The 24396-nt window shown below is 37.6% G+C and overlaps 1 protein-coding gene and 1 long non-coding RNA gene across 6 annotated transcripts in view; one reads left to right on the top strand and one right to left on the bottom strand.

The window, feature by feature from the left end:
- Nucleotides 1-865: 865 nt before the first annotated feature.
- LOC126828435 (uncharacterized) lies at nt 866-5571 on the bottom strand. Of its 4 annotated transcripts, XR_007683058.1 has the most exons (5): nt 5063-5571; nt 3926-4088; nt 3291-3373; nt 2150-2336; nt 866-1591 (listed from the first exon to the last, which is right to left on the bottom strand). It is a non-coding gene; the product is annotated as an uncharacterized LOC126828435 (long non-coding RNA). The 4 variants fall into 4 exon arrangements; XR_007683059.1 differs by having other exon boundaries at nt 2075-2336; nt 3926-5571; XR_007683057.1 differs by having other exon boundaries at nt 2136-2336; nt 3926-5571.
- A 29-nt stretch (nt 5572-5600) lies between these two features.
- The window catches only part of LOC126827959 (cell division cycle protein 123 homolog), a 273977-nt gene continuing 255181 nt past the window's right edge, over nt 5601-24396 (top strand). For both annotated transcript variants that reach the window (XM_056102465.1, XM_056102464.1), the window contains exon 1: nt 5601-5765. In XM_056102465.1, coding sequence (XP_055958440.1) covers nt 5692-5765 — 74 coding nt within the window. In that variant the 5' untranslated portion in view covers nt 5601-5691. The remainder of the gene's footprint in view (nt 5766-24396) is intronic.

Genomic DNA, 24396 nt, shown 5'->3' with positions numbered 1-24396 from the left:
CATGTACATACGTATCAGCAGCTCAAAAGTTATACTAGACGGTGTAAGCGCAAGTTTCGTGATTGAACCTGCATCGATATTGCATAAAAAAATCCATAATCGACAATTAAAGAGATGTTTTGAGAAGCATTTTATTCTTTCCGTTCCATTGTCATGATTTTTATTGAAAATCGAAATTAAGTTAAACATGTAATACAAATGTACAACGTATACAAATCATAATATTTTACAGTCAAAATTTAATAATCATACATTTTATTCTTTTCGTTCCATTGACATGATTTTTATTGAAAATTGAAATTAAGTTAAACATGTAATACAAATGCACAATGTATACAAATCATAATATTTTACAGTCAAAATTTAATAAGCATACATTTCATTCTTTTCGTTCCATTGACATGATTTTTATTGAAAATCGAAATTAAGTTAAACATGTAATACAAATGCACAATGTATACAAATCATAATATTTTACAGTCAAGATTTTAAAATCATACATCAGACTTGCACTAAAAGTGAATTCATTTTTTATTGCAGTTAACAATGTTAATTACATGTAACTACATGTATTTACTCACATAAAGTCTTGGCACTTGGTAAAAATTGTATTCAAATCCATCGCAAACACCTTTTTTTTCTTTTTCTTCTTTTTTTTTACAAAGTAATTGTTTTTTTTCTATTTAAAAAATATTTTGTCTATACACATTAAATTCATTTTCTTCTTAAAAATTCGTTAATTTTTACGACAACGCGCTCTTGCCAGGCATGCTTTTCTTGTACTTCAGGATAATGGTGTAACACATACCTTACGACGAAGGACTTCCGCCGTGGCTCCAGTTCCAGCTTGTTGCATCTACCCCCCCCCCCCCCGGAAATACGAATATTTCCCCCGCAAGTTGTCGGGTCCGGTCAGTTCCGGAAAAAGCCGTTGTACTACCTTTGTTGCGAAATGACCGGCATTAAAAGCATGGAGGTGCATTGCTTTGAGATCTTCTGTAGAAATACGAAATTCCGGTGGGATATCACTGAATTTTGATGTTACAGTTTCAGTCGTTGGCAGTGTCTGTGTGGCGGCCTGGGGACTAGGTGCTTGTGGTATGTGCTGATCTGTTCCCTCGCCCATTTCTTCTCTTCTTCTTCTTCCCTCGCCATGAGGGGGGAGTCTTTGTAGTATCAAAACAACAAGGTTATTCATGTCTTTTAATTCTTTTCGCAGCCCTTTCACTTCTTGCTGTAACTCATGCTGCTTTTTGTTCATTGTCTGCATGTATCTTTCTACTGCCGAAAGTGTTTTCTGCCTGTTCCGATTTGGTGTCCTAAATAGCTCCCTACATATAATTTCACCATCTTGTAAATCGGGCAGCGCCTGCAGGAGGGACTGTTCCTCAGAAGTAGAGGGCGATTCCACATCGCGGGGTACCGTTACACGTACGGGCACTGGTATTCTTGATGATGTCTGGGAGACAGATTCTGGTGTTGAACGCGTCGAACACGAGCTCGAGGATACATTTGACAGTGACAGATCACGTGGGTCACTGGAACTGAAACTGCCTAGCGTCCTTCGGCGGATAACTGTTGAGGCCATTTTCTGAAAAGACAAGAGAATAAAATATATTTATTTTCATTCAACAACACTTCAATATTTTGGGGGTTAAAGAATTTGAATTTTAATATTTACTAATGACATCAGATGAAAAAAAAAGAACATTTACGATAATTAGACACACTTTACATGTTTGACATCGATAACCTATATAGGGGATAGAGGCGGGAGTCCTATTGGAGCCTGTGCCAAAAAAACTTCCATAAGCCACATTATTGTTGGATTCAATTCAGTTGAGTAATTAAAAGTCAAGATACGATTGGTTGAGGCCCAAACAGTTAGCCAAATAAGTTTGAACTGCTTGTCTCAGATGCACTATATAAATCTGTACTACATTGCTATTATGGAAAATGGCTGCGAGTTTTAATTTTAAAATTTAAGATATTTTCCAAAGTACTCGCTTGTTTTCTAAGCTGAACATGAAATTAAGAGACCTGGGTTAATTATTTTACTGATAAGAACTCTAACACTTAGCAGTAACTTTGTGTCTGACCCCAGCCATTTTAATATATTTCTTAATTTGTCACACCCTGGAATAGACACCTTGACCCGAAATGTGACATCTAAACCACCGTATACCATCTCACGGTACCAGTATATTGCTGCAACCATACTTCATCCATTCAAAGTTTGACGGTTCAGTAATTAGTTATATCACTTTTTGGCACACTTGAGTCTTCCTCTTTTTCATGATTTCTGTCCGTTATCTGGGTTTATTTCAAAAATGCACCTGCAAAACAAATATTCTCAATCAGGTTTTTTCTTATGACACCCATTTCAAAAGAACACATTTTAATTAAGGAAAAGGGAGCTAAATGTGCAAGAAAATGTAGTTTTATGTTCACAAACAGAAGACTAAACATATCACACAGGAGAATACTACCAGTGTAGACTGGAATAACCAGACACCAATGACTGCCATTCAATTTGGACACTTTGCATATTTTGCCGAGCATAACGGATTAGAAATTACACTAAAACAGAAACGACTGAATGTAAATCAGTTTATATACATTCAATTTACATTATTGCTTTGCGACATATTTGTGTTCATTTCTAGGTGCCAAAGAATACAGATTTAGCTCCTTTACTTTTAAGTTAGGTTGAACTTCTCTGATCATATTGGTATTCGCTAAAGCAACACCCATCGTTTTATCGTGGGTTAAAACCCACGCTTTCTAATCTTCTCTCGTTACCGCATCTGGGTTTCTGATCAGATTTTTGGACAAACCAGTGGCGACTCTGCACCTATGACAGGTAAAACCAGATTAAAATGGGATTCACTTGTTGCTAATAGGGCCCACCCCAAGGGAGAGAAATGGGGTCATTTTTGGACTATAACATGTAGAATTTTATTTCAGTAATTCACTTTAAACCGTAGGTATTTATAAACAGTGGGAGGAAAACGAAAGACCCAGAAAAAACGAACAAGGTTAGTCCGGCAATTTTACTCCTTTCCACGCCACTTGACTCAAAGACATACATTCTGACCTAACTAAGGCCCATGTTACACCAAGAACCTTATATAATAAGCTCCATGGTTAGACCATTCATCCAACCACCCCCTCAAATTTCAAGGTCCAAGCAGAGGGCAGGAAGTGTTGGTTTTCACTGACAATGTCATTGATGCGCTCAATTCTCAAAATTATTATCTTCAATCTTGTAATTTTTCTTTTAATTTTACCTTTGAAAAAATTTCAGTCACCCAGAGAAAGGCTGGGTAGGCTACTCAATAGATGACAGGAATGGAGATGCAATAAGTTGTGCCTAAAAAAAATTAGTAAAATAAAAAATTAAAGATCTTATTATCCAGACATTGACAATTCCCTCAATATAAATTCTTAATGCTTAATAATAATGATGGTTTTCAGTGGTACTGGTAGGCCTAGTCTATACTAAGATAAAGATGCACAGACATGAAGACCAGGGCCCTTATTCACGAAAACTTAAACTAAGATACAATCAAAATTTTAAGAAATACTGCAATTCGATTGGCTGACCAGTAAAATCAATTTGCATATATCCAATGAAGTTGCAGTATTTCCCAAAATTTCGGTTGTAACTTAGTTTAAGTTTTCGTGAATAAGGGCCCAGAAATGTTAGCCCTTCATATAGTTCATATATTTATTTCTATGAATGAGTTTGAATGGGTTATGTCATCCGAGTAGCCTCAACTAGAACTGAAGCCTTCAAAAACAGTGCTAAAAAATAGCAGTATGTCCATTTGTCAAAAATCAGTTACCCAGTACATTTTTACGAATGTCAAGAATCAATCTGTATCAAACAAAGATGTGTGCCTACTATATAATCATTACTTACCTAAAACTGTAATGTTGGGTATTGACTGTAGTGTTCAACCATAGAACTATACCATCTATGGTTCAACTATTGTGCTCGATGCAGAGCCAGCAGTGGGATTCCTCTTTGCCTCTAACTAACGGTATTCGCAGTAATGGCGCCCAGGAAGACCGATGACGTCACTCTAATTTAAGCACCCGTATGTCATATTTACGGGAAAAATTTCGAATTCTCAAATATTTACAGACTTGAATCTGTTATCAGGATAACAGAACTGCGCTGTATGCGTTTTACAGAAACAATAAAATTGTAAAAATTACAGAAAAGGCTTACAGTGTACGCGGTCCCTTGCCAGGGCTTTCCTCCTACTCCACTGAAGTGAAGTAAGACTAAGAGTGCAAACGTCCCACTCACTGACCCACCGTAGCTCCTACTTCATTTAGATTCCGGACATGGTAGCTCGGTTCATTGTCTCTTGCCAGACGCTTCGTCCTACGCCACTGACAAGGGTGGACATAGCCAGAAAAATCACGATAAACTTTGATGAAGTTAGAGGGCAAACGTGCTACTCACTGAGCCACCGTAGCCCTCACTTCATTCGATTTCGGACAAGGAATCTCGTTTTTTATTTATACCAATCGAACGACTATACCACTGACAAGCCGGAACCAAGACCGAAAAATGAGAACTTTGATGAAGTAAGAGAGCAAACGTCCTACTCACTGAGTCATCGTAGCTCACACTTCATTTAGATTCCGGACACGGGATCTCGGTTATTTGTATTCCCGAACGCTATACGTTGTCCCTTCTCAGGCCCTCCGTCCTAGGGTGGACATCGCCAGAAAAATCACGACGAACTTTGATGAAGTTAGAGGCCAAACATCCTACTCACTGGGCCACCGTAGAACCAACTTCATATTGATTACAGGCACGGGACCTCGTGTTTTTAATCCCATTCGAACGACTATGCGTTGTCCCTTGTCAGACTCTACATTCTACAACACTGACAAGACCACGCATCAAAAAACCCGATGAAGGTTGATGAAGTTAGAGGGCAACGAAAGATTCGACCGAAGCCTTTTAAAATCGATTACAGAATACAATATTATCTGTGCAAGAAGAGATTAAAATGGTTTAGGACTATTAAATTTTCTAGACCTTCATACATTTCCAAATATAAATGCTGATACGGTAGTCAGTGGACATGCGTATAAACTGCACTTCCTAGGCGAGAAGTCGAGATTGTGACGAAGCGAGGGAGCGAGACCACGAGAAGACGAGATTAGCCCAAAGGCGAGGGAGCGAGAACACAAGGTTTTTCAAAGGCAAGAAGACGAGGGCGAGAAGTCGAGGGCGAGAGTGCGAGAACACAAGGTTTTTCAAAGGCGAGAACACGAGGGAGCGAGAAGTCGAGGGACGAGAACATGAGAAGTCGAGGTGAAAGTAATCTCGTGTTCTCGGGGCGAGATCCTCGTATTCTCGCCCTATTTTCTCGTCTTCTCGTGTTCTCGCCCTCGACTTCTCGCGGAGAGAAGACGAGATTCTGAAATGGCCGCAATAGGCTTCCATAGTTCACCATGAATCCCGACTGTTCAAAATTCAGTCGGCAAACCTCGACAGATTCTAGAGTACCGGAAATTTTCCGAGGTTTGCCGAGTGTTCATAATTTTGCTCTCTAACGGCAAAGGTAAATATGTTAGCATAATGAAAACAACAGACAAGTAGGGGTCTAATCTTGGTTCGAATAATTTGATCACATTTCTTAGCTATCTATCATAATTATCGATATGAAAGTTTCACAGGTGATAAACTGTAGTTTTTCGTCATGGTATCCGGCATTTCATGATATTAGTATACCAAGGTAAGACAGTTCAATGTAGACCAAATGACGAGCTGATAGTGATTTTGCATCTCTACCTACTGCCACTGGCTCTACCTGTGGCTGTTCCCCCCTTAGCAAAAAGTCCTACAGAATAGCAGTGTAGAATTCTATAGAAAATCTATAGAGTTTTTTGGGGGGCGTGTCCCATGTTCTATAGGATAAAATTCTATAGTATTCTACAGAATTTTGGGGGCCTGTAGGAAATAACGGCCCCAAATATTCTACAGATTCTATAGTCCTACAGATTTATGGGAAAATTTCTATAGGAAAATAATATAGTATTCTATAGGTTTTTTATTGCACTTTCTGTAGGAAATTCTACAGTTATGTATAGGAATGAATACTGTAGTATTCTGTAATTTGGAAATTGGGCCACTATAGTTTTCTGTAGGAATGGGTACTATAGAATTCTATAGACTTTTTTTTATTAAATCTTATTTTGGGAATAAATATAGTTGGCCCATGATTTCTTCTAAATTGATAAGCTTATTTTTCTCTCATGGATTCTTCTAAATCGATAAGCTCATTTTTTCTCCCATGGATTAATCTGAATTCTGTTGATGATTCACCAGCCGGAACCATGAAAAGTTCTTTTCTTGGTAAAACTGAAATATAGGGAAAAGAATAGGTAATAAAGTTAAATAAATAACAAAATCACATAAATCTTATCTAATTAAAGTAATTTAATATTATTGTTAAGAAAGTAATAAAGTATACTTATCTTTCTATCTTTAATCGACTCTGTGAAAAAACACCACCATTCTCTTCAGTTTCTTGTTAATACTAAAGTTGTTATACACTGAATTTTTGAATTTTAAATTCAGCCAATGGCCAAACAGATTTCAAGAGAGTACATTGGCTGTTAATTATAATTTGTCGACAGGTATTCACGGTTGACAGAATCTGAGTACAGAATCTGCTATAGTCATTAAAATCTAAATAAACTGTGTCTTTATTTCATTGACTTCTGAAGAATAATTTATTATCTGATATTTTTGTTGTGAACATCTACATTTACTGGCATTTTTTGGAGGGTGGGGTGGGGAATTCCTTTGAGTGTCAAAATGTATCACTATTTCATTCATATTATATACACTATTTTATACTTTATATTTTATTTTTCGTGGTAAGCTTATTTTAGTTTGTCATTTGGTATCACAATAAATTAAGGAAAACTGCATCCAGGAAAATTATGTTGGAAAAGTTTACATTATTCACACAAGTAAATCACTAAATTCTATTGTAAACTATAGTATGAATAAAAGACATCGCCAATTTATGAAATCTGTAGTATAGAACATTGATTCTACAATATTATGTAGGAAACTATAGTAGGCTATTTGTTAAAATGGTTTAAGTACAGTATACATATAAATTCTTAGTTTTCAACAGAATGTCATAGACAACTATAGGAATAATCCTTGTAAGACATATAGAGGTAGATTTCACAAATTAAAAACACTTATATGGATATACTACTTCTGAATTTTTTAACATGCTACGTTTCAATACACATACAGATATCGTTATCAAGCAAATAATGATATATAACAAAAATGTGGTGCAATATATAGTTAACAAATTGGAAACCATGTAACAGATTAATCATTAATTAAGAATAAATAAGGTGAGAGAAGTAATATTATGGATAAACAATTACAAAGGGATTAACAAGATGAAAGACTGTAATGTATTGATAACAATTAGAAATATTAGCAGATCAAACTAATAATTATAAGAGATTAACTATATGAGAGATAGGAATATATAGATAACAATTAATACACTAATTAGCAGGTGAAACCATATCTACAAGATGAGGGGGTTAACCACACAGGCAAGAAATCGAAAACTAGGGGAAGGAAACCATAATGTATTGATAACATTTAGAAATTAGCAGATAAAACTAATAATTATACGAGATTATTGGGATACAGATGGCAATATATAGATACATGCAACAAATAAACACTAATATAGCAGGTGAAACCATAATTACGAGATGAAAATGGTTAACCGTACAGGCAAGAAATTGAAAACTTCACATTAATAGGAATTAAATAAATCGACCCAAAGATTTGGGAGAAAATGTCCTGAGTCCCTATTTAATTTAGGCTTATGTTTTTGAATTTCTAGCGCTTCTCGTAGAATTCTATTTTTCCAAGTTGGTAAATTTTTTTAGCTAGTATTTCTGTATTCTCCCATTTGATATTATGCTTAGGATTTTGGTAGATGTGTTCTGCTATTGCTGATTTATTATATTCTTGTTTTGTAACTGCCGTGTGATGCTCTTTTGTTCTCACTGAAATCGGTCGGGAAGTTTCTCCAATGTACGCCAAATCGCACTCACAATTTATTTTATATACGACACCCTTTGGATCATCTCTTGGTTTTAGTATCCTACCATCAGCTTTTAACATAGTCTTGAGTGTGGTTCGGCTGCTGAATACTACCTCTGCGCCGATTTGCTCCATTAAAATTCTTTTAATATGGTAGTAGTAGTAGTAGTTCTTGGTGTTTAATGTCTGCTTCCACATAAGTGATATCGCAGACAAGACATAGGAGAGCCGAAGCTGATTCCTGTTTTTAGAATATGATTTTGCAATCTTTCCAATTGGCATTAGGCCATGGATTTGGTTTAGTGGGAAGTTCTTCCCTTTATTTAATATAAAACATATCGTTTGGTGGATGATTTCGTCTGCTTCTGGATTGGTAGATGTCATCGTTTGGGGTTAGTGTTTAGGTGCCAGGCCCGTCTTGTCGTGGCCTCCCCTTACTCCACTATCCCACTCTTTGGGCTTGGTATCAGTTTTATTTGCAGAATAGTGTTTAGGTGCAGAGTTCGTCTGATCGTAACTCCCCCTTACTCCACTATCCTGCTAGTTTGGTAGATGTCATCTTTGAGGGGTTTGTGTTTAGGTGCCAGGCCCGTCTTATCGTGACCTCCCCTTACTCCACTATCCCACTCTGTAGGTTTGGTGTCTGTTTTTGGCGGAATAGTGTTTAGATGCCGAGTCCGTCTGGTCGTGACTCCCCCTTACTCCACTATCCTGCCAGTGTGGTATAAATCCCCTATGTAGTTTAGTGTTTAGATGCCGAGCCCGTCTAGCCGTGACCCCCTCTTACTTCACTATTCTACTTAGTCCAACTGTGTCCATTAGGGCGTGGATTTGTTTGAAGATTTGCAGTTTCAAATCTGGTCTCGGGAAGAGTAGATTCTTAGTGTTGAATGGTATGTTGTTAGTCTCCATTGTTCTCACTAGGTCCATTCTCTCCTCCTTGTATACCTCGCAGTCTACCAGGACATGGTTGGTGGTACATTCTTCTCCGCACTCACAGATGATGACTTGGTGTTTGTAGTCTCGCAGCCGCTCTTTCACCCTTAGCTTCGATATAAGTCTACATATATCTCTTCTAGGGTGATTGAGTGTTGTCTTTGTATAGATCTTGTCATCCAGCCGGAATCTGTATGTGTCAAGTTCAATGAGATTTAATTCCCAGATTGAATTGACCTGTCTTTTGACCATACTGTAGATTTCCGTGGTGCTGTAGTCTATGGTGCGGAGTGGTGCTGTGTCCTTGAGACCTTCATTGGCTAGTCGATCTGCCTCCTCGTTTCCTCTAATGTTGACATGTGATGGAATCCACACGAGTTCTAATTTGCTTCCCTTCTCTAAAACCCTCTGGTACAGCTGCCTGATTTCCAAAATGACTTTTGGTCTTGAGTCCGAGTTGTCATTTTGGATTGAAATCAGACTGCTCAGAGAGTCGCTTGGAATGACGAACTTACTAGTCTTTTGATGGGAAATCCATGATATAGCGTCACGAATGGCCACAAGTTCTGCAGTGTACACCGAACAGTTATTGGGCAGTTTCCTGCTTATTCCCTGTTCCCCGTTTCCAGGTGTTCTAGAGAAAAAGCACGTGCTGCAGTGGGGTTGTTTTTCTTGTCGGTTTTCTGTAGTAGATCTAGATTAACCGGCGGTATAGGGAGCGTCCAAGGGGCGATCGCTGGGGGGTCGTGTTCATTTATCACGAGCTCCCCCAGTCGCAGTTCCTTGATTGTTTCCCTGATACCCTGGCCGAAGCTTTTCTTTCTAGGATCTCTCACATATCTTGTTTTTTGTAGACTGACAAAGGTTGGGGATCTTTCGCCCAGTTGCGAGATCTTAGCCCAGTACCTTGTCTCTAGTTCTTTTCTTCTTAGGGATAGGGGCAACTCCCCGACTTCCTGCAGTAGTGCCTCTCTCCCAGTCCCTTGCCCTACGCCAGTCGCAATACACAGAGCTTTGTATTGGATGGTGTCAAGCTTCCTTAAGAGTAATGGCGCGCAGTTCATGAAGGCCAGAGAGCCGTAGTCTAATACAGATCGTATTAGAGCACGATACACCATCATTAGTGTTACTCTGTTGGACCCCCAAGTACTGCCCGTTATTTTTCTCATTAAGTTTAGGATTTTGGTGCATCTATCTACAGTCTCGTCGATGTGCGGTTTCCAGGTCAGCCTTCGGTCAAAGATTACGCCAAGGAACTTGGTTTGGTCTTTAAACTCGATGGTTTTCCCGTTCATACACAGAGTCATTCTGCTTATCCCTCTATCCCTGCTTACAAGCATGCTGACTGTTTTCATCTCCGAGACCTTGAATCCCCAATCGTTTGCCCATGCCATGAATTTGTCTAAGGCCTTCTGCATGTTCTTTTGTAGTTCACAGAAGTTCCTCCCTTTCCTCCATATGGTACTGTCATCAGCAAATTTAGCTAACTCAGTTTTGGCGTCGAGGTAGGAAGATTTCTGTATGTCGTTGATCATGATATTGAAGAGAGTGGGACTGATAACCGACCCCTGAGGCGTGCCATTTTCTAATGTTTGCCCGGCACTCAGGAATCTGCCAACATTCACCTGTATCCTTCTATCGCTCAGAAAGCTTTTGATCCACCGAAACATTATGCCCGTTATACCAATACGTCCTAACTTGAATAGCAGCCCGTCTAGCCAGACTAAATCGAAAGCCTTAGTTAAATCTACGAACACGACACATAACAGGTTCCCAGAGAGGAGTGCCTGCGACATGACTTGCTGCAGTCTTACCAAGTGGTCCATTGTTGAACGCCCTTTCCTGAACCCGCTTTGATTTTCGTCGATCAGTTGGTTGCTCTCCAGATAGAACTGTAGTCGTATGTTAACCATTGTTTCCAAGGTTTTGCACAGTGTGGATGTCAAACTTACTGGTCGATAGGACTCTGCCTTTTTTTTCTCTTTACCTGGTTTTGGAAGAGGGATGACGTTGGCTTTCCGCCATTCTTTAGGTACCTCTCCTGCCAGCCAGGATGTGTTGAAGAAGTTTAGTAGTATCCTTTTGGCATTTCTAGGCAGATGTTTGAGCATTGAGTACTTTACTTTGTCCTCACCAGCCGCACTATCCTTCTTGAGGGAAAGAGCCTTATTTAACTCCTCCTCAGAGAAGGGTAGATTGATTGGTTTAGCCCCTTCATTAGGTTCAATTTCTAATGAAGGGTGCTGTGAGTAAAAGATTTCCTTTCTCTTCAGGAGCTCTGGTGATTGGTTTTCGTCCCTGCTTGTGTCAGCGAAGGCTTTTGCAAGTAGATCTGCCTTTTCATTGCCGTTGGTAACGTACTCATCTCCATTCTTTAGGTTTGGTATGTTGAATGATCTGCGCTTCCCGTTCATGGCGTTTAGCTTCTTCCAGACGGCACCTGTTTGCGTGTTTTGATTCAACGCATTACAGAATGTCATCCAGTGCCCACTTTGTGCTTTCCGGATGGTGTCTCTAGCAGCGTATTTCAACTTCAGGTAGTTTTGGTGGTTGACTTCATTGTAGTGACGGTTCCGTAGGCGTAGTGCCTTCTTTCTTTCGTCAACCGCCTTCTGACATTCTGGTGACCACCAAGGTTTTCTAATCCTTGATTGCCTTCCAGAAGTCTTGGGAATGGAGTCGTCTGCGGCACCTATAATAGCACTCGTGATGTTGGCTGCGTACACGTCGATGTTGGCATCGATGATGTCTTCTTCTTTCCACCCAAGGCAGCCTACACGGAAGTTAGCCCAATCAGCCTCTTTTATTTTCCAATTGGGTTTCCCGTTATAGACCTCCCTGGTTGTTTCACATTGGATGTAGAGTTCTATCAGTAGATGGTCGCTGCCAAGTGTTTCATCTTCGTGTACTTGCCAGTCGCAGCGGTTTGCCATACCAAGCGTACAGAGCGTGAGATCCAGGTGTGAAGGTGGGGCATTTCCTCCAACAAAAGTAGGGCTCTCGTCATTTAGTACGCATAGGTCGTTCCCTTCGATTATTGCGCACAGGCTAGTACCCCGACAGTCATTCCTCGATGACCCCCACAGAGCGTGTTTTGCGTTGAAATCCCCGCAAAACACAGATATTAAAAGTTTTGTATTAAGAACTTTGGGGGCAGAACTTTATAAAAACCATACAAATTCTAATGGTTTTCTGATAATTACTTCATGGGTTTTTGCTCTTAATCAGATTTTGGTGTATTATGAATGTTTCATTACTGAAAAAAGTAAAAATATGCGACAACTCTTGTTGACTGCCCGGACGATTTAGCTGCTGTGGGCGTATGTTTTGTTGCCTGGCAACCTATCTTTTTATTAGTTATCGCCGTGGGGGTACCACAGCTAAATTAATTGGGAACTCGTCCCTGAGAATTATGCTACTATTTCGCATACTTTGAAAAGTGGTTCTAGGAAAGTCTTTCTTGAATTCAACAAGGAGCTCACGAAGTTGTTTTTCCGTTTCTCGATTCTGCCAAATCATCGCAATTCAATGTGCAAAATACTGGCCAGGCCTCTAGTTTGAGACAAGGATCGACTCCTTCACAAAAGGCCTCCCAGTTACTCATGGTTGGGAATGGTATAGGACAAGGCGATCTGTCATATTTTACCTCCGTTATTTCGGAGACATTGTCCGTAATAGTAGCATCCTTGTTTTTGATGCTATTATTTGAACAACTTTCCTCACATTGAGGGGAAAGATGACTTGGTGTTTAGTTTTAAGGTGATGGGTAAGATCGTCCAACCTTTTGTAATTTCGATTGCACGATTTGCACCAGAACTTAAGCTGGGTATGAAAGCTACGGTAGTGCCGCTTCAAATTGTATGAGCGCGTGAATATCTGTAAAGTAAGCCTAAAAGATATCTCATGTATATTATAAAACCTCTGTATAAAGGAATGGGTCTAGTCACATGATCTACTACATGTATATGATCTACTGTTGTCACATGATCTACTGTCTCTTCCCTGTAATGGCTGATTGAATAAACATGTGGTTTTGCTGAACTGTTGTAGACTGAATATATTATGCACTTATCAATGGTACTACGATAGCAGAGCTGGTTTGTAGAAATTTTGAAACAGGGAAGAGGTTTAAGAAGAAGTTACAATGAGTATAGTGTATAGAAATCCCCCAGCTTTTGATAAAACTAAAACTTATGAACAGTGGAAAAATGAGGTTAAAATTAAAATGTGGGAAGTGGTTACTGAGCTGGAGAAGAAAAAAAGAGGACCTGCTTTGGCTTTATCATTAGAAGGGAAGCCAAGGGATTGTGCATTAACCATTCCAGCTGCTGATTTGAATGTGGACACTGGTGTAAATTTGTTATTAGCAGAACTGGACAAATTATTCAAGCAAAATGGTGTGGATTTAGCCTACAGTGCTTACACCAATTTTGAACAATTTGATAGGTCAAAATTTCCCTCTATGTCAATGACTGATTACATCATCCATTTTGAACAGAAATATAAAGAACTAAAGTATCATAATATGGAGTTGCCGGAACTTGTTTTGGCATTCAAGGTCCTGGTCAGTGCAGGTATTTGTAAAAAGGAAAGATAAATGGCATTGTCTGCATGTGTTGACATAACTTTTGATAATATGAAATCCAGTCAAAATGATGCTCACACAAACAATAGTTCTGAAGATGTTTACACCTGTAAAACTTCGAAAGATTTTGAAAATGGTGCTGCCGGATTCTCAAAGGATATTTCTCAAGATGCTTACCTAAATTATAGACAGAAAGGATGTGGAACAGAGAGACAATTTTCAAGAAATAGAGCTGATCGTGAAAATAGGACTGGGCAAATAAATCCAATTTATAATGGCATTGTATCAAGATGTAGTTATTGTGGATCAAAATATCATTGGGTTAGGTTTTGCCCTGATAAGAATAATCAGAGAAATAGGGAGCGGGCTTCTGTACATATGACTGAACATGAAATAGATGATGTCCCTGTAGAGTATCAAAATTACTTTATATGCAGGATTAACTTTGTCTGCTAATGAAATCTTAGTAACTGAAAGTAAAAATGTGGCTATTGTGGGCACTACATGTAGTAAGACTGTTTCCGGGGAAGAATGGTTGCAAACCTATGTTCATAGTCTCAGTGACAATCATAAGAAGTTAGTCCGAACATATCCCAGTCATACAGCTTTTAAATTTGGGGACAGTGTGATAGTGTATTCGTCTAAATTAGTAAATATTCCAGCAGTAATTGGGGGTAAATTTAGCAAAGAATCGCTAAAACGTATTGAAATGAAATGAAATGGGGTTTAACGTCCTACTGTTCTGCTCCTATACTGGGCTAATGAAGACGGGCATACGCCATACAGTGTGCTATGAGGGAAATTTTGCCCGGGCAGCAGCACTATCGCCTACTCTTATATCGAATTCCAACTGCCAAGGGATCTTTTACGTGCATTCCAATGTATACACAGGACCTCGGTTTTTCGTATCATCCGAAGGACTAGACAGCTGTCCTTGTCAGGCCCTCCATCCTGCATCACTGACAAGGGGGAACTACGCCGGAAAATCTGGATGATCTTTCTCGGCCAATGCAGGGATCGAACACCCGACTTCCAGGCTAGCGAGCCGCTAAAACGTGCAAACACTATTATAGATTTAAATTTTGATAAAATTTCAAAGTTTGGTGAAAATATTGATGTACATCTAACTTCAACTGGTCACTGTTGTATTGATATTTGTCCAAAGTACAATTATAAGAATTATTATAATCAGCAATCTATAAAAGACAGTCATGATCAAACTGAAGAGAATATTATATTAATTATTCAAGATGATATGTCATGATCTGAGAAAGAAAAGACTGTTTACAAATTACATCAACAGTTTGGTCATGCGTCTTTTGATAGGTTGCTAAAGTGTAGGCTTTGTTTCTCATGATGTAAAATCTATTTTGTCAAAAGTCTGTTCAGAATATTCTGTTTGTAAAGAGACCAAATCATTGGCCCATAGTTGGTTTTTCTTTAGCCTCAAGTTTTAACGAAGTTGTTTCTATGGACCTTCATCAGTTGGACAATAACTTGTGGTATTTACACATTATTGACGTTTTTAGTCGTTTAAGTGCGGCAGCTATTGTTCGTCGTAAAGATCCCCAACTTATGATTGAAAAGTTTATGCAAGTGTGGGTCAGTGTGTATGGGGCCCCATCGAGAGGAATCTATAGTGATAATGGCGGGGAGTTCAATAATAGATATTTTCTAGACATGGCTGAAAATTTGAATATTTCTGTAAAGACCACAGCAGCGTTTAGTCCATGGTCCAATGGTGTACTGGAACGCAATAACTTGACCTTGACTAAATCTCTTTTGAAGATAAAAGAAGATCTATCAGTACCATGGGAAACTGCGTTATGTTGGGCAGTTGCAGCCAAGAATTCGTTACAAACTGTCTATAGTCTATGGTTATAGCCCCTACCAAATTGTGTTCGGAAAAAATCCTAATTTGCCTTCCATACTTGTTGATCAACCACCAGCGTTAGAAGGCCAGACCATGAGTGATGTTATGAAAAATCATCTGAATGCCCTCCATAAAGCCTGTGAATCATTTGTAGCAGCAGAATCTTCTGAGAAAATACGAAGAGCTCTTTGGAAACAAATTTGTCCATATGGTGATGAATTCAACACTGGTGACAGAGTATTTTGTTTACGAGATGGTAAATGGAAAGGTCCCGGCTGGGTGATTGGTCAGGATAGTAGTGTAGTATTTGTCCGCCATTGGGGTACATACATCAAGGTTACGTAGAGACTCTAATAGTGGATTTCTGCGTCCCAACAATGAAACAGAGCATCAAATAGATAAATATTCCTGCAGGCCTACTGTACAGAGACCAACGATGGTTGATGAGGAAGATGAAAGGGGTGATGGCAGAAATGAAGACGGACACCAACAACCTGATGACAATATAGGTGATCAACTTGTAGTAAATAGAACTGATAATGGCAGAATAGACAACCAGAATTAAAGAAATAATAACAGGCAGATTGAGGAAGATAGAATTAGAATAGAATCTACTGATGCTAACAAATAAAACGAAGATAATTTAAAAATTTATAAAGGTCAAACAATTAGTTACAGAGTGGATGGACAAACTCATGAAGCAGTTATTTTAGGTAGAGCAGGAAAAGCTTCTACTGATAAGAAAAACTTGTTTAATATTCAATACAGTTATCCGGTAGAGAAAGGGAAAGAGTGTTTCGATAGACATTAGTACAGTGTCTGACTTAGAAGTAAAACTCCCATCAAATGAGGGAAATGAAGATATATTTTTAACAGAAGTGGATTTTAAAGATGCAAAGACAGCTGAATTAGAAAGTTTGAGAAAGCAGAGAGTCTATACAGAGTGTGATGATACGGGTCAAAGGGCTATTTCTACACGTTGGGTCTGCACTCTAAAAGAAAATAATGGTGTTACGAGTCAAAAAGCTTGTCTTGTAGCACATGGATTTGAGGAGGACTGTTTGAACGATCTACAGAAAGATTCACCAACATGCTCAAGAGAATCCCTAAAAGTTATTTTATCAGTTATCAGCTTAAAGCATTGGCGTATTCACGGAATGGATGTAAAAACTGCATATCTTCAAGGGGAGCAGGTTTCTAGAAAATTTTATTTACGCCCGCTAAGAGAAGCTATGTGTCAGAATAAAGTTTAGCTTCTGAACAAGTGTGTACAGTGCACTCTGCCATATCCGACCTCTGATCACTCCGGCACTCTGTTACATCCGACACCATTTTCATGTCCCGATTTATTTCCTTATTACTTCAGCCAAAAAATCTTTGGGTAATTCGACCTCTGTACGTTCCGGATTACGACATCAATCAGCCGTCCCGTCATACGATTTCCATTGAATCGACACCGTATAATCCGGCCTTCAATCGGTGGGTGTGAAGCAAACACTTACCGATCAATTATCCGTGAGATTAAAACTGGATGGGTGTGAAGCCACAAAAGATTAATAAGCAATCACTAATCAATTATCTGTGAGATTAAAACTCGCTACCGTGGATCTTTGTTGATTACTTTGATAATTTTATTCTCTTGTACGACAGTTGTTACAAATACAAATTTGACGACCTGGGATGCTCGAGTCACAGTCTGGAACGTCCCGAATTGACAGAATTGCAATCGAGTGAAGCGGAAGTCAGTCCCGACGACGGAGGTGGTGTGAGTAGAATTGCGACGTAATTAAACACGACGAACAGGTTTCTGCTGCATGGATGGATGCGATATTTATATATCGAGTCGACGCCTGCGTTGTAGCCCGAAGTACCCATGTTCACTCAATAGTCGCTATTTTGGGGATTGAGAGAATTCAATTCCGGAACGTTGAATCGAGTACGCCCATTATCAATGAACACGTGGTAGCAAAGGCAAGAGTGCGATCAACTGAAAACGGCGAAGAAGATAAATTAACGACAGACTTGACCTATTCAAAATGCCTACGCATGTTAAATGAAATAAAAATTAATGTAATAAAATTTTGAATGTACAGAAAGGTTTATCATTTTTAAAGGGAATAACATTCTGGTGATTGGAAGTTCTATGTTTGAAGCTACATTATAATAATACTTCGGTTTTCGAAGTTACAATATTTCCAGTTTTGAGAAAACTGGGTATTCCGACACTCCGTGTTATCCGACATATTGTAACGATCCCGTCAATGTCGGATGTGACAGAGTGCACTGTATATGGTTTAGCTGATGCGTCTCTAAAATGGTACGAAAAGGTGAAGAAAACATTGGTTAGTTGTGAAGGTCGAATGTCACGTGTTGATCCTGCAATTTTTTATTGGTATAGAAATGGTAAATTAATTGGTCTTATTAGCGGTTCATGTGAATGATTTTTTGTGGGCTGGAACAAATGAGGTTGAAAAAGTTGTTGTTGACAAATTGAGAAAAGAGTTTAATATTGGGAAAGAAGAGTCAAATAATTTTAAGTATGTTGGTCTCCAGTTATAACAAAGTGGTAAAACAAGTGTCATGAATCAAACAGATTATGCCAAGAGTATCGAGTTGATTGATATTGATATACAACTGGCGGTAGTTTTTACTTTGATGTCCATAGCAGTTATATCTCATAACAACCTGTCATGACATCATCATAGGTTGATATATTCGTTCATATCAACCGCTGATGACGTCATGACAGGTTGATATTTCATATCAACCGCTAATGACGTCATCTCAGGTCAATATATTCGGCTCATATCAACCGCTGATGACGTAGATGATCGAAATAATACAAAAAAACACAGAAATAAATTTTTATTCTTTTGACAATTAAAATTTGTTATGGTACAGTTTCTAACATTCAGGACCGAAATAGACGGCGTACTTATCGACATACATGTATTTAGATCGGTTATCCATGTCTTAAGACATCTTTCAGAATTTTCTTTTCGTCCACATTGAAATTATTTCTCCACACACTACACGACTTGAAAGTATTTATCGCCCAAGAGTTCCTTTGTAAAGTATTTTTGGGTACAGTCCACTTAAAACAGTCGGTCAAATCCTTCTCTGAACATACCGAAAACCTTCAATCATGGTTAACTGTTAGAATTCTTGGAAAAGAATGCCTTTTGGTCTAAATTTTCTGCAGGCTTTGGATAGATCCTCGTCGATATTTGCATTCACATCTATTCCATCGTCAATATCTTGGCTAAAAAGGATTGATTATTCGTCTGACACTGAGAAGTAGTAAAGGTGAGATTTGTATGTTTACAGTATAGATTTCTCGCTTTTTAGTAAATTTGTACCAATATTGGTAAAATTCTAATTATCGCAACAAATCTAATACGAAGAGGCTAAAATCTGTAGGTACGGTGGGTTAATTAACAGGGGTGAGAAATTGACTGAAAGGTGATATAATTATCGCTAGGGGTGAAAATCTCGGCGACGGTGCGTTTTCTGTACTGTTGTGTTAATTAACGAACAGGTTAAAAACGACTGACACGGTGTGTATTCTTTGTTTGGTGAGTTTTCTCGAAAGCGTGTTATAACTGCAGCAACGGTGATTTATCAAGGACCAGCATGCTTTATCTGACGCGTAGGTGTTAAATCTAATTTACCGTGCGATTTTTTGTCCGACCGTGTGTTTTATGCAGATCGGTCTTTGTTAAGTGTAGGTCTTTATACATGGATTTATACGTGGGATAGGTACGTATATCCTTTCTTATACGTATTTCATTTCTTGATGAATACTATGTGTTTTGTACTTCGTACCATAGTCGGACTGCAGTTATTTATATATTTGATATTTTTTGTGGGTTTAATTTGTTTACAAATTATCGTGCGTACCACTACATAAATGCTCGTATCTTAAAATTGATCTCACGCAGTACCGTCATTTCCCGATATCATAACCAACCCCAATTTGATTATCTGATACATTCTAATCACCATTGTTATCAGATTAACGAATCTTGTTTCGAAAGCAAGTTTATAAATGTAAAATTGCACAATTAATAAAAATCTGTAGGTTTTCGTCACTGCTATATTTACTACACGTTGGCGTATTAATATATAAATGTATAGTTTCTTGTCTGGGTCATAGATAGGACTACCGAGGAAAGGTAATTTCCTCACTATATATAACAAATGATAACTCACATATCAAATAACACTGATGAAAATAGAGACATGCGCCCGCTTCCACCCACGGTAATATTGCCCATTGCTGAACATTATTCAGATTCGATCGAACTCTGTGTAACAAGCTCGTCTTTGAAAGAATAATACTGATATGACCTAATATTGAGACGCTTGTTCAGCTTGTTCATATAGCCGCTTGTTTTCCATTGTATGAAATAGCTTTATTAATTTACTCCACAGTACTAAGAAACCACAGGTTCTGTGTCAGTTCGTGCACACTTTTCACACGGAACTGTTCTTTGATGTTGACAGGCACACACAGTTAGCTCTGCTCTTTGATGTTGAGAGGCGAGCTGTTTCTCGTGCTCGAATGGATTAGCTGATAAAGTTGGTTGGAATTGTTACAGTTTATTTCAATAAGTACAACAAAAAGGACAATTTTGTAATGTGGGTGAATACTGTGGAAAATTCAATTTTGATCTTATTGCAATGGATAAATGTGTGGTTCACTTTTCGAGCATCTAATTTAAATAAAGCTTATTCTATTAACATAATATGTATATATTATATTCATTTCATTTTTTTTCTCATAGGAAATTTCGGTTAGTATCTGAAACGAAAAAACTGTCCAAGTCATTATACATGTATTATGTTGTAATCAGAGAAATGTTCAAACAAAGAAATGAACTAGACAAGATGGTGTGTCCTCACTGTGCCCACTTTTGATTAATCCAATTAAGGTCTAATTAGGATTAGTGGATTAAGTGGATTAGGTGTTATAGGTAATTACATGGAAAAAAAACCCAAATATTTTATGTAATTTTTTTTTTATTTTTCGATGTTTTATATATATTTAATAAAAATATAACATACATGGATATATCATACATCACATTAGCACTTTATAATTTAATGAAAATATAACAATTTTCGATGTTTTATATATAAAATATGTAATAAAAGTATAACATACATGGGTATATCATACATCACACAAAAACAAGATAAACAATGAAAATTTACAATGTAGTTAAACGAGCTACGCCATCGGCATACTCGAATACAGTCTTTATACCGTTCTGAAGATCTGTTTTCAGAGTTTGGAGTCGGGTTTCTAGTTGCCTGTACTTTCTTCTCTTAGGCCGTAATTTTCCGTTGGCACCTAACTGGAGAATGGTTACTTCGGAGTAAGCTTGTTCATTCTTAAAAAAAGCCACCAACTTAAAAATATTTGGGTGAGGGGTGGCAATAATGGATGTTATCTTGGAATGCCATTCTTCAACATGGTTCGTTGTGCGTGGACCTTCAGTGTGGAAATGGTTCCACATCATTCTGCCATGCTGCCCCTCCACCCAGAACTCAGTTACGTAATCTGCAAATTGCAACACTCTGGCATCTTGGAGTGGTGCATCATCAAGGGCATGCAGCCATACATCTTCAACCTGCTGTATTGGAATTAATGGTAATGCTGCTGCTTGCTTGACGATTTTATTGATTTCTGGCACCCGAGAAAAATCTGCTTGGAGTCCATATTTCTGCGCATTGCGCCAAATACACTGACCAAAGTGAAAAAAACAACCTTTTAGTTCTGACCTCGGCAACACAGTTCTCAAAGCATTTTGCATACTAACTTCGAAATCTGTAAACACATGGCCTGGGTTAAGATTAACATTGACAAGTGCCAATGTTTTGTCTCTAACACATCTGAGGAACTCAACATATGTTGCCTCCTTCTTATCGGGTAATAGTGCATACACCAAAGGGAACATTTTATTGTGTACAAAAGCATGTATAGTGTAGATCAGGGTGAATAAGGTAGGACTCATGCTAAATGTTCCATCACAGTATATAGTGTCTGCATTGGCGAGATGGTAAAGATTTTCTTGTGTGGAAAACACTAGAAACCTGTTGTCGGCTGCTGCGTGGAGAAGGAAGTCGTCTCCGGATGTGGTCTTGGTGTAAGAATCTGGAAGCTGGATATCGTTGCGGGTCTGAGGAAGTGCTGGGAGGATCTTTGCTCGGGCTCTATACAGGGAAGCACAGCAACTATAGAATGTTGGAATCTCTCTGATCATCTCACCTGTGTCACGGTCAGATCGAAGGGCTGTAAACAAACAAAAAGAAAATATTTATTATACATATTATTATATCATTAATACTCGACCAGACACTCGATTGGTTTGTTACGGAAGCATTGTTTGGTTTGTTACGGAAGAACATGTTCAGTATGCTTTAACATTGAATCATTTAAATCAACGGCACACAACATTAGAGATAAATACATACCTGATACTTCTTCTTGATAGATGGCACAGACTGGTTTGGTTTCCTCTTGCACCTTGGTTTTCATGGCAAGGAGAAATTTGTCGACTGCCACCTTGTGTGGGTTAGCAACATGGTTGTGGTTTCTGGAATATTTGGTAATAAAGCCTTGGTGGGTGTTCAGGGTTGCTGGACAACCTTTTATACAACATCTCCAGTATACTCGTTCTGCCTTCCTATTCTTCACTTGGAATTTGTATTCTTCATGGACTAAGTTTTATCCACCTTGAGCATTGGGGATGTACTGGATGTTTACTTGAAAGTTTGCCATGATGAAATATGACAGACTGATGAAATATGACAGACTGACTTCTGTGTGTCCTTATAAAGACCGTGTAATGTGTAGGCTTACTGAACATAATTCATATTATATTCAAGTGTCATTTTTTGAATAAAATTCATCACTTTAACGATTACAGTGAGTTCATCTCACCAATTATAAGACTGAATATTTAGTCACTTTCAATATTTGTTTTTTTCCATCTAATTACCTATAACACCTAATCCTAATCCGCTTAATACACTAATCCTAATTAGACCTTAATTGGATTAATCAAAAGTGGGCACAGTGAGATGTAACCGACAAGATAAAGAGTATAAGCAATACCATTATTTGTTGTCACATATTGATGTTTATATGCGTTCATAATTAAATGTTTTAATTAAATCGTAACGTATGAATTGTATGCTTTATTTTTCATCGAATTGGCAATTGATATTAGCCAATACATTCGCTGCTACATGCATATTTGCTCCAATAATGATAGTTTGTGGAATTTTATGGGGTTTTAAAAGAAACATAGTCAATGGGTGGAATTTAAGACTGGGCAGGGCGAAGATGGGGAAACGTTATCAAGTTGTTATTCAAATTATTCAAAGAAATATAATGCCAAGAAATACGCGATGACATTGAAAAGGAGAAATGCTTGTGCTACTATGCCAACATTATCACGGCGTACGTGGACTAATGCTAAATCATAGGACTATGATATTTTGCTATAGCATATTTCCAAAAAAAAAAAATCATTGGAAAATTTAAAGTCTTTTCTAATAATATTAACAGATTATTTTTTGTTTGGTTGTTCTTCGTTTTGGATTTGTTAAATTATTAAAAGGAAATTCCAATTCACATAGTAGAAATTTACATTTCTAATTATAATCACCAAACTGACACCAGAGCACGAACTATACGCTTCGCTGATCACCACTTTGTAACAACGTTGACCTAGATGTTATACAACTGCTGCCAGACTTTATTAGGGGCAATAAATGGACACACAATTCCATTGTAACTGTATAATGTGTATTATAAACCAAAGGTAAATTTATAGATTTCAGAACAGAACAATAATATTCCAAATACATTCACTGTCTTGTTATATGATGACTTTGGTTTAATAAAATTTAAAATTCGTCATGACTCTGTAAGTTAATAACGATGTGTTGTGTATCCTATTTAATAACTGTAATTTGTCAGCGACACAAACGCCTCAATGGATTATGTACATAAGCTATAGAAATTTTAATTACATCAAAGGTGTATTAGAAATTACTGTTGATCTGAAATAGTTTCTTTTTAAAAAATTCATAACGTGGAACTCAATATAGAATAATAAATAGCCATAAATATTGAAAATGAAGTTATATAGGTTTAAAACTATGACTTTAAAATATAGTGAATATGTCGAAATGGGTAACTGCAGCAATAAATTATTATTGCCTAATTATATAAATATATTCCTATAAAGGTAGTGGCCTAATTCTCTCATGCAATTTTACATGTCGATGTGAATAGAATACATAACAAATATAGTGAAATTTACTGAAATATACATGACAAACCATCTCTTTATGCAAAAACTTTGGTGTGCATCATTATTTTTTTTTAATGAGTTATCACATTGTTAATGCCCCATGCCCCCTTTATGTTTATAATATTTTCTCTGATTGTAACAGCTTTTAGTGATTTCTCGGTATCATTCAAAATAACAAGTCTTTGCTTTGCAAAAGGAGATCAAACAGTTATAAATGGGATTTAGACAAAAGGGAAACATATTTACGCATATACTTGAAGACTTTCTGTTTCAAATCTAAGTTGTATTATTCATCTGTTTTATGTGATTTATTTTTGGTACATACGGACACATATTTAAGATTCCATATTGTTCATACTGTATTAACAGGCCTTTAACAAATAGATCAGGGTAAAACCCTATTCTAAACCTGTATCCATGATTTGTTTTACGTCAAGTTTTTAGATTTCGAAGCGCATACAATTAAGCAGAATTGGCAGTAAAAAAAAAAAAAAAAATTACTACGGCTTATTATGAAAATCGTTTCAAATATAGCGACCGAAATAAA

Source organism: Patella vulgata, chromosome 7, assembly GCF_932274485.2.
Source record: "Patella vulgata chromosome 7, xgPatVulg1.2, whole genome shotgun sequence".
NCBI classification, from domain to species: Eukaryota; Metazoa; Mollusca; class Gastropoda; family Patellidae; genus Patella; species Patella vulgata.
The sequence above is the reverse complement of the archived record's forward strand: the minus strand, read 5'-3'. Positions and strand labels throughout refer to the sequence as shown.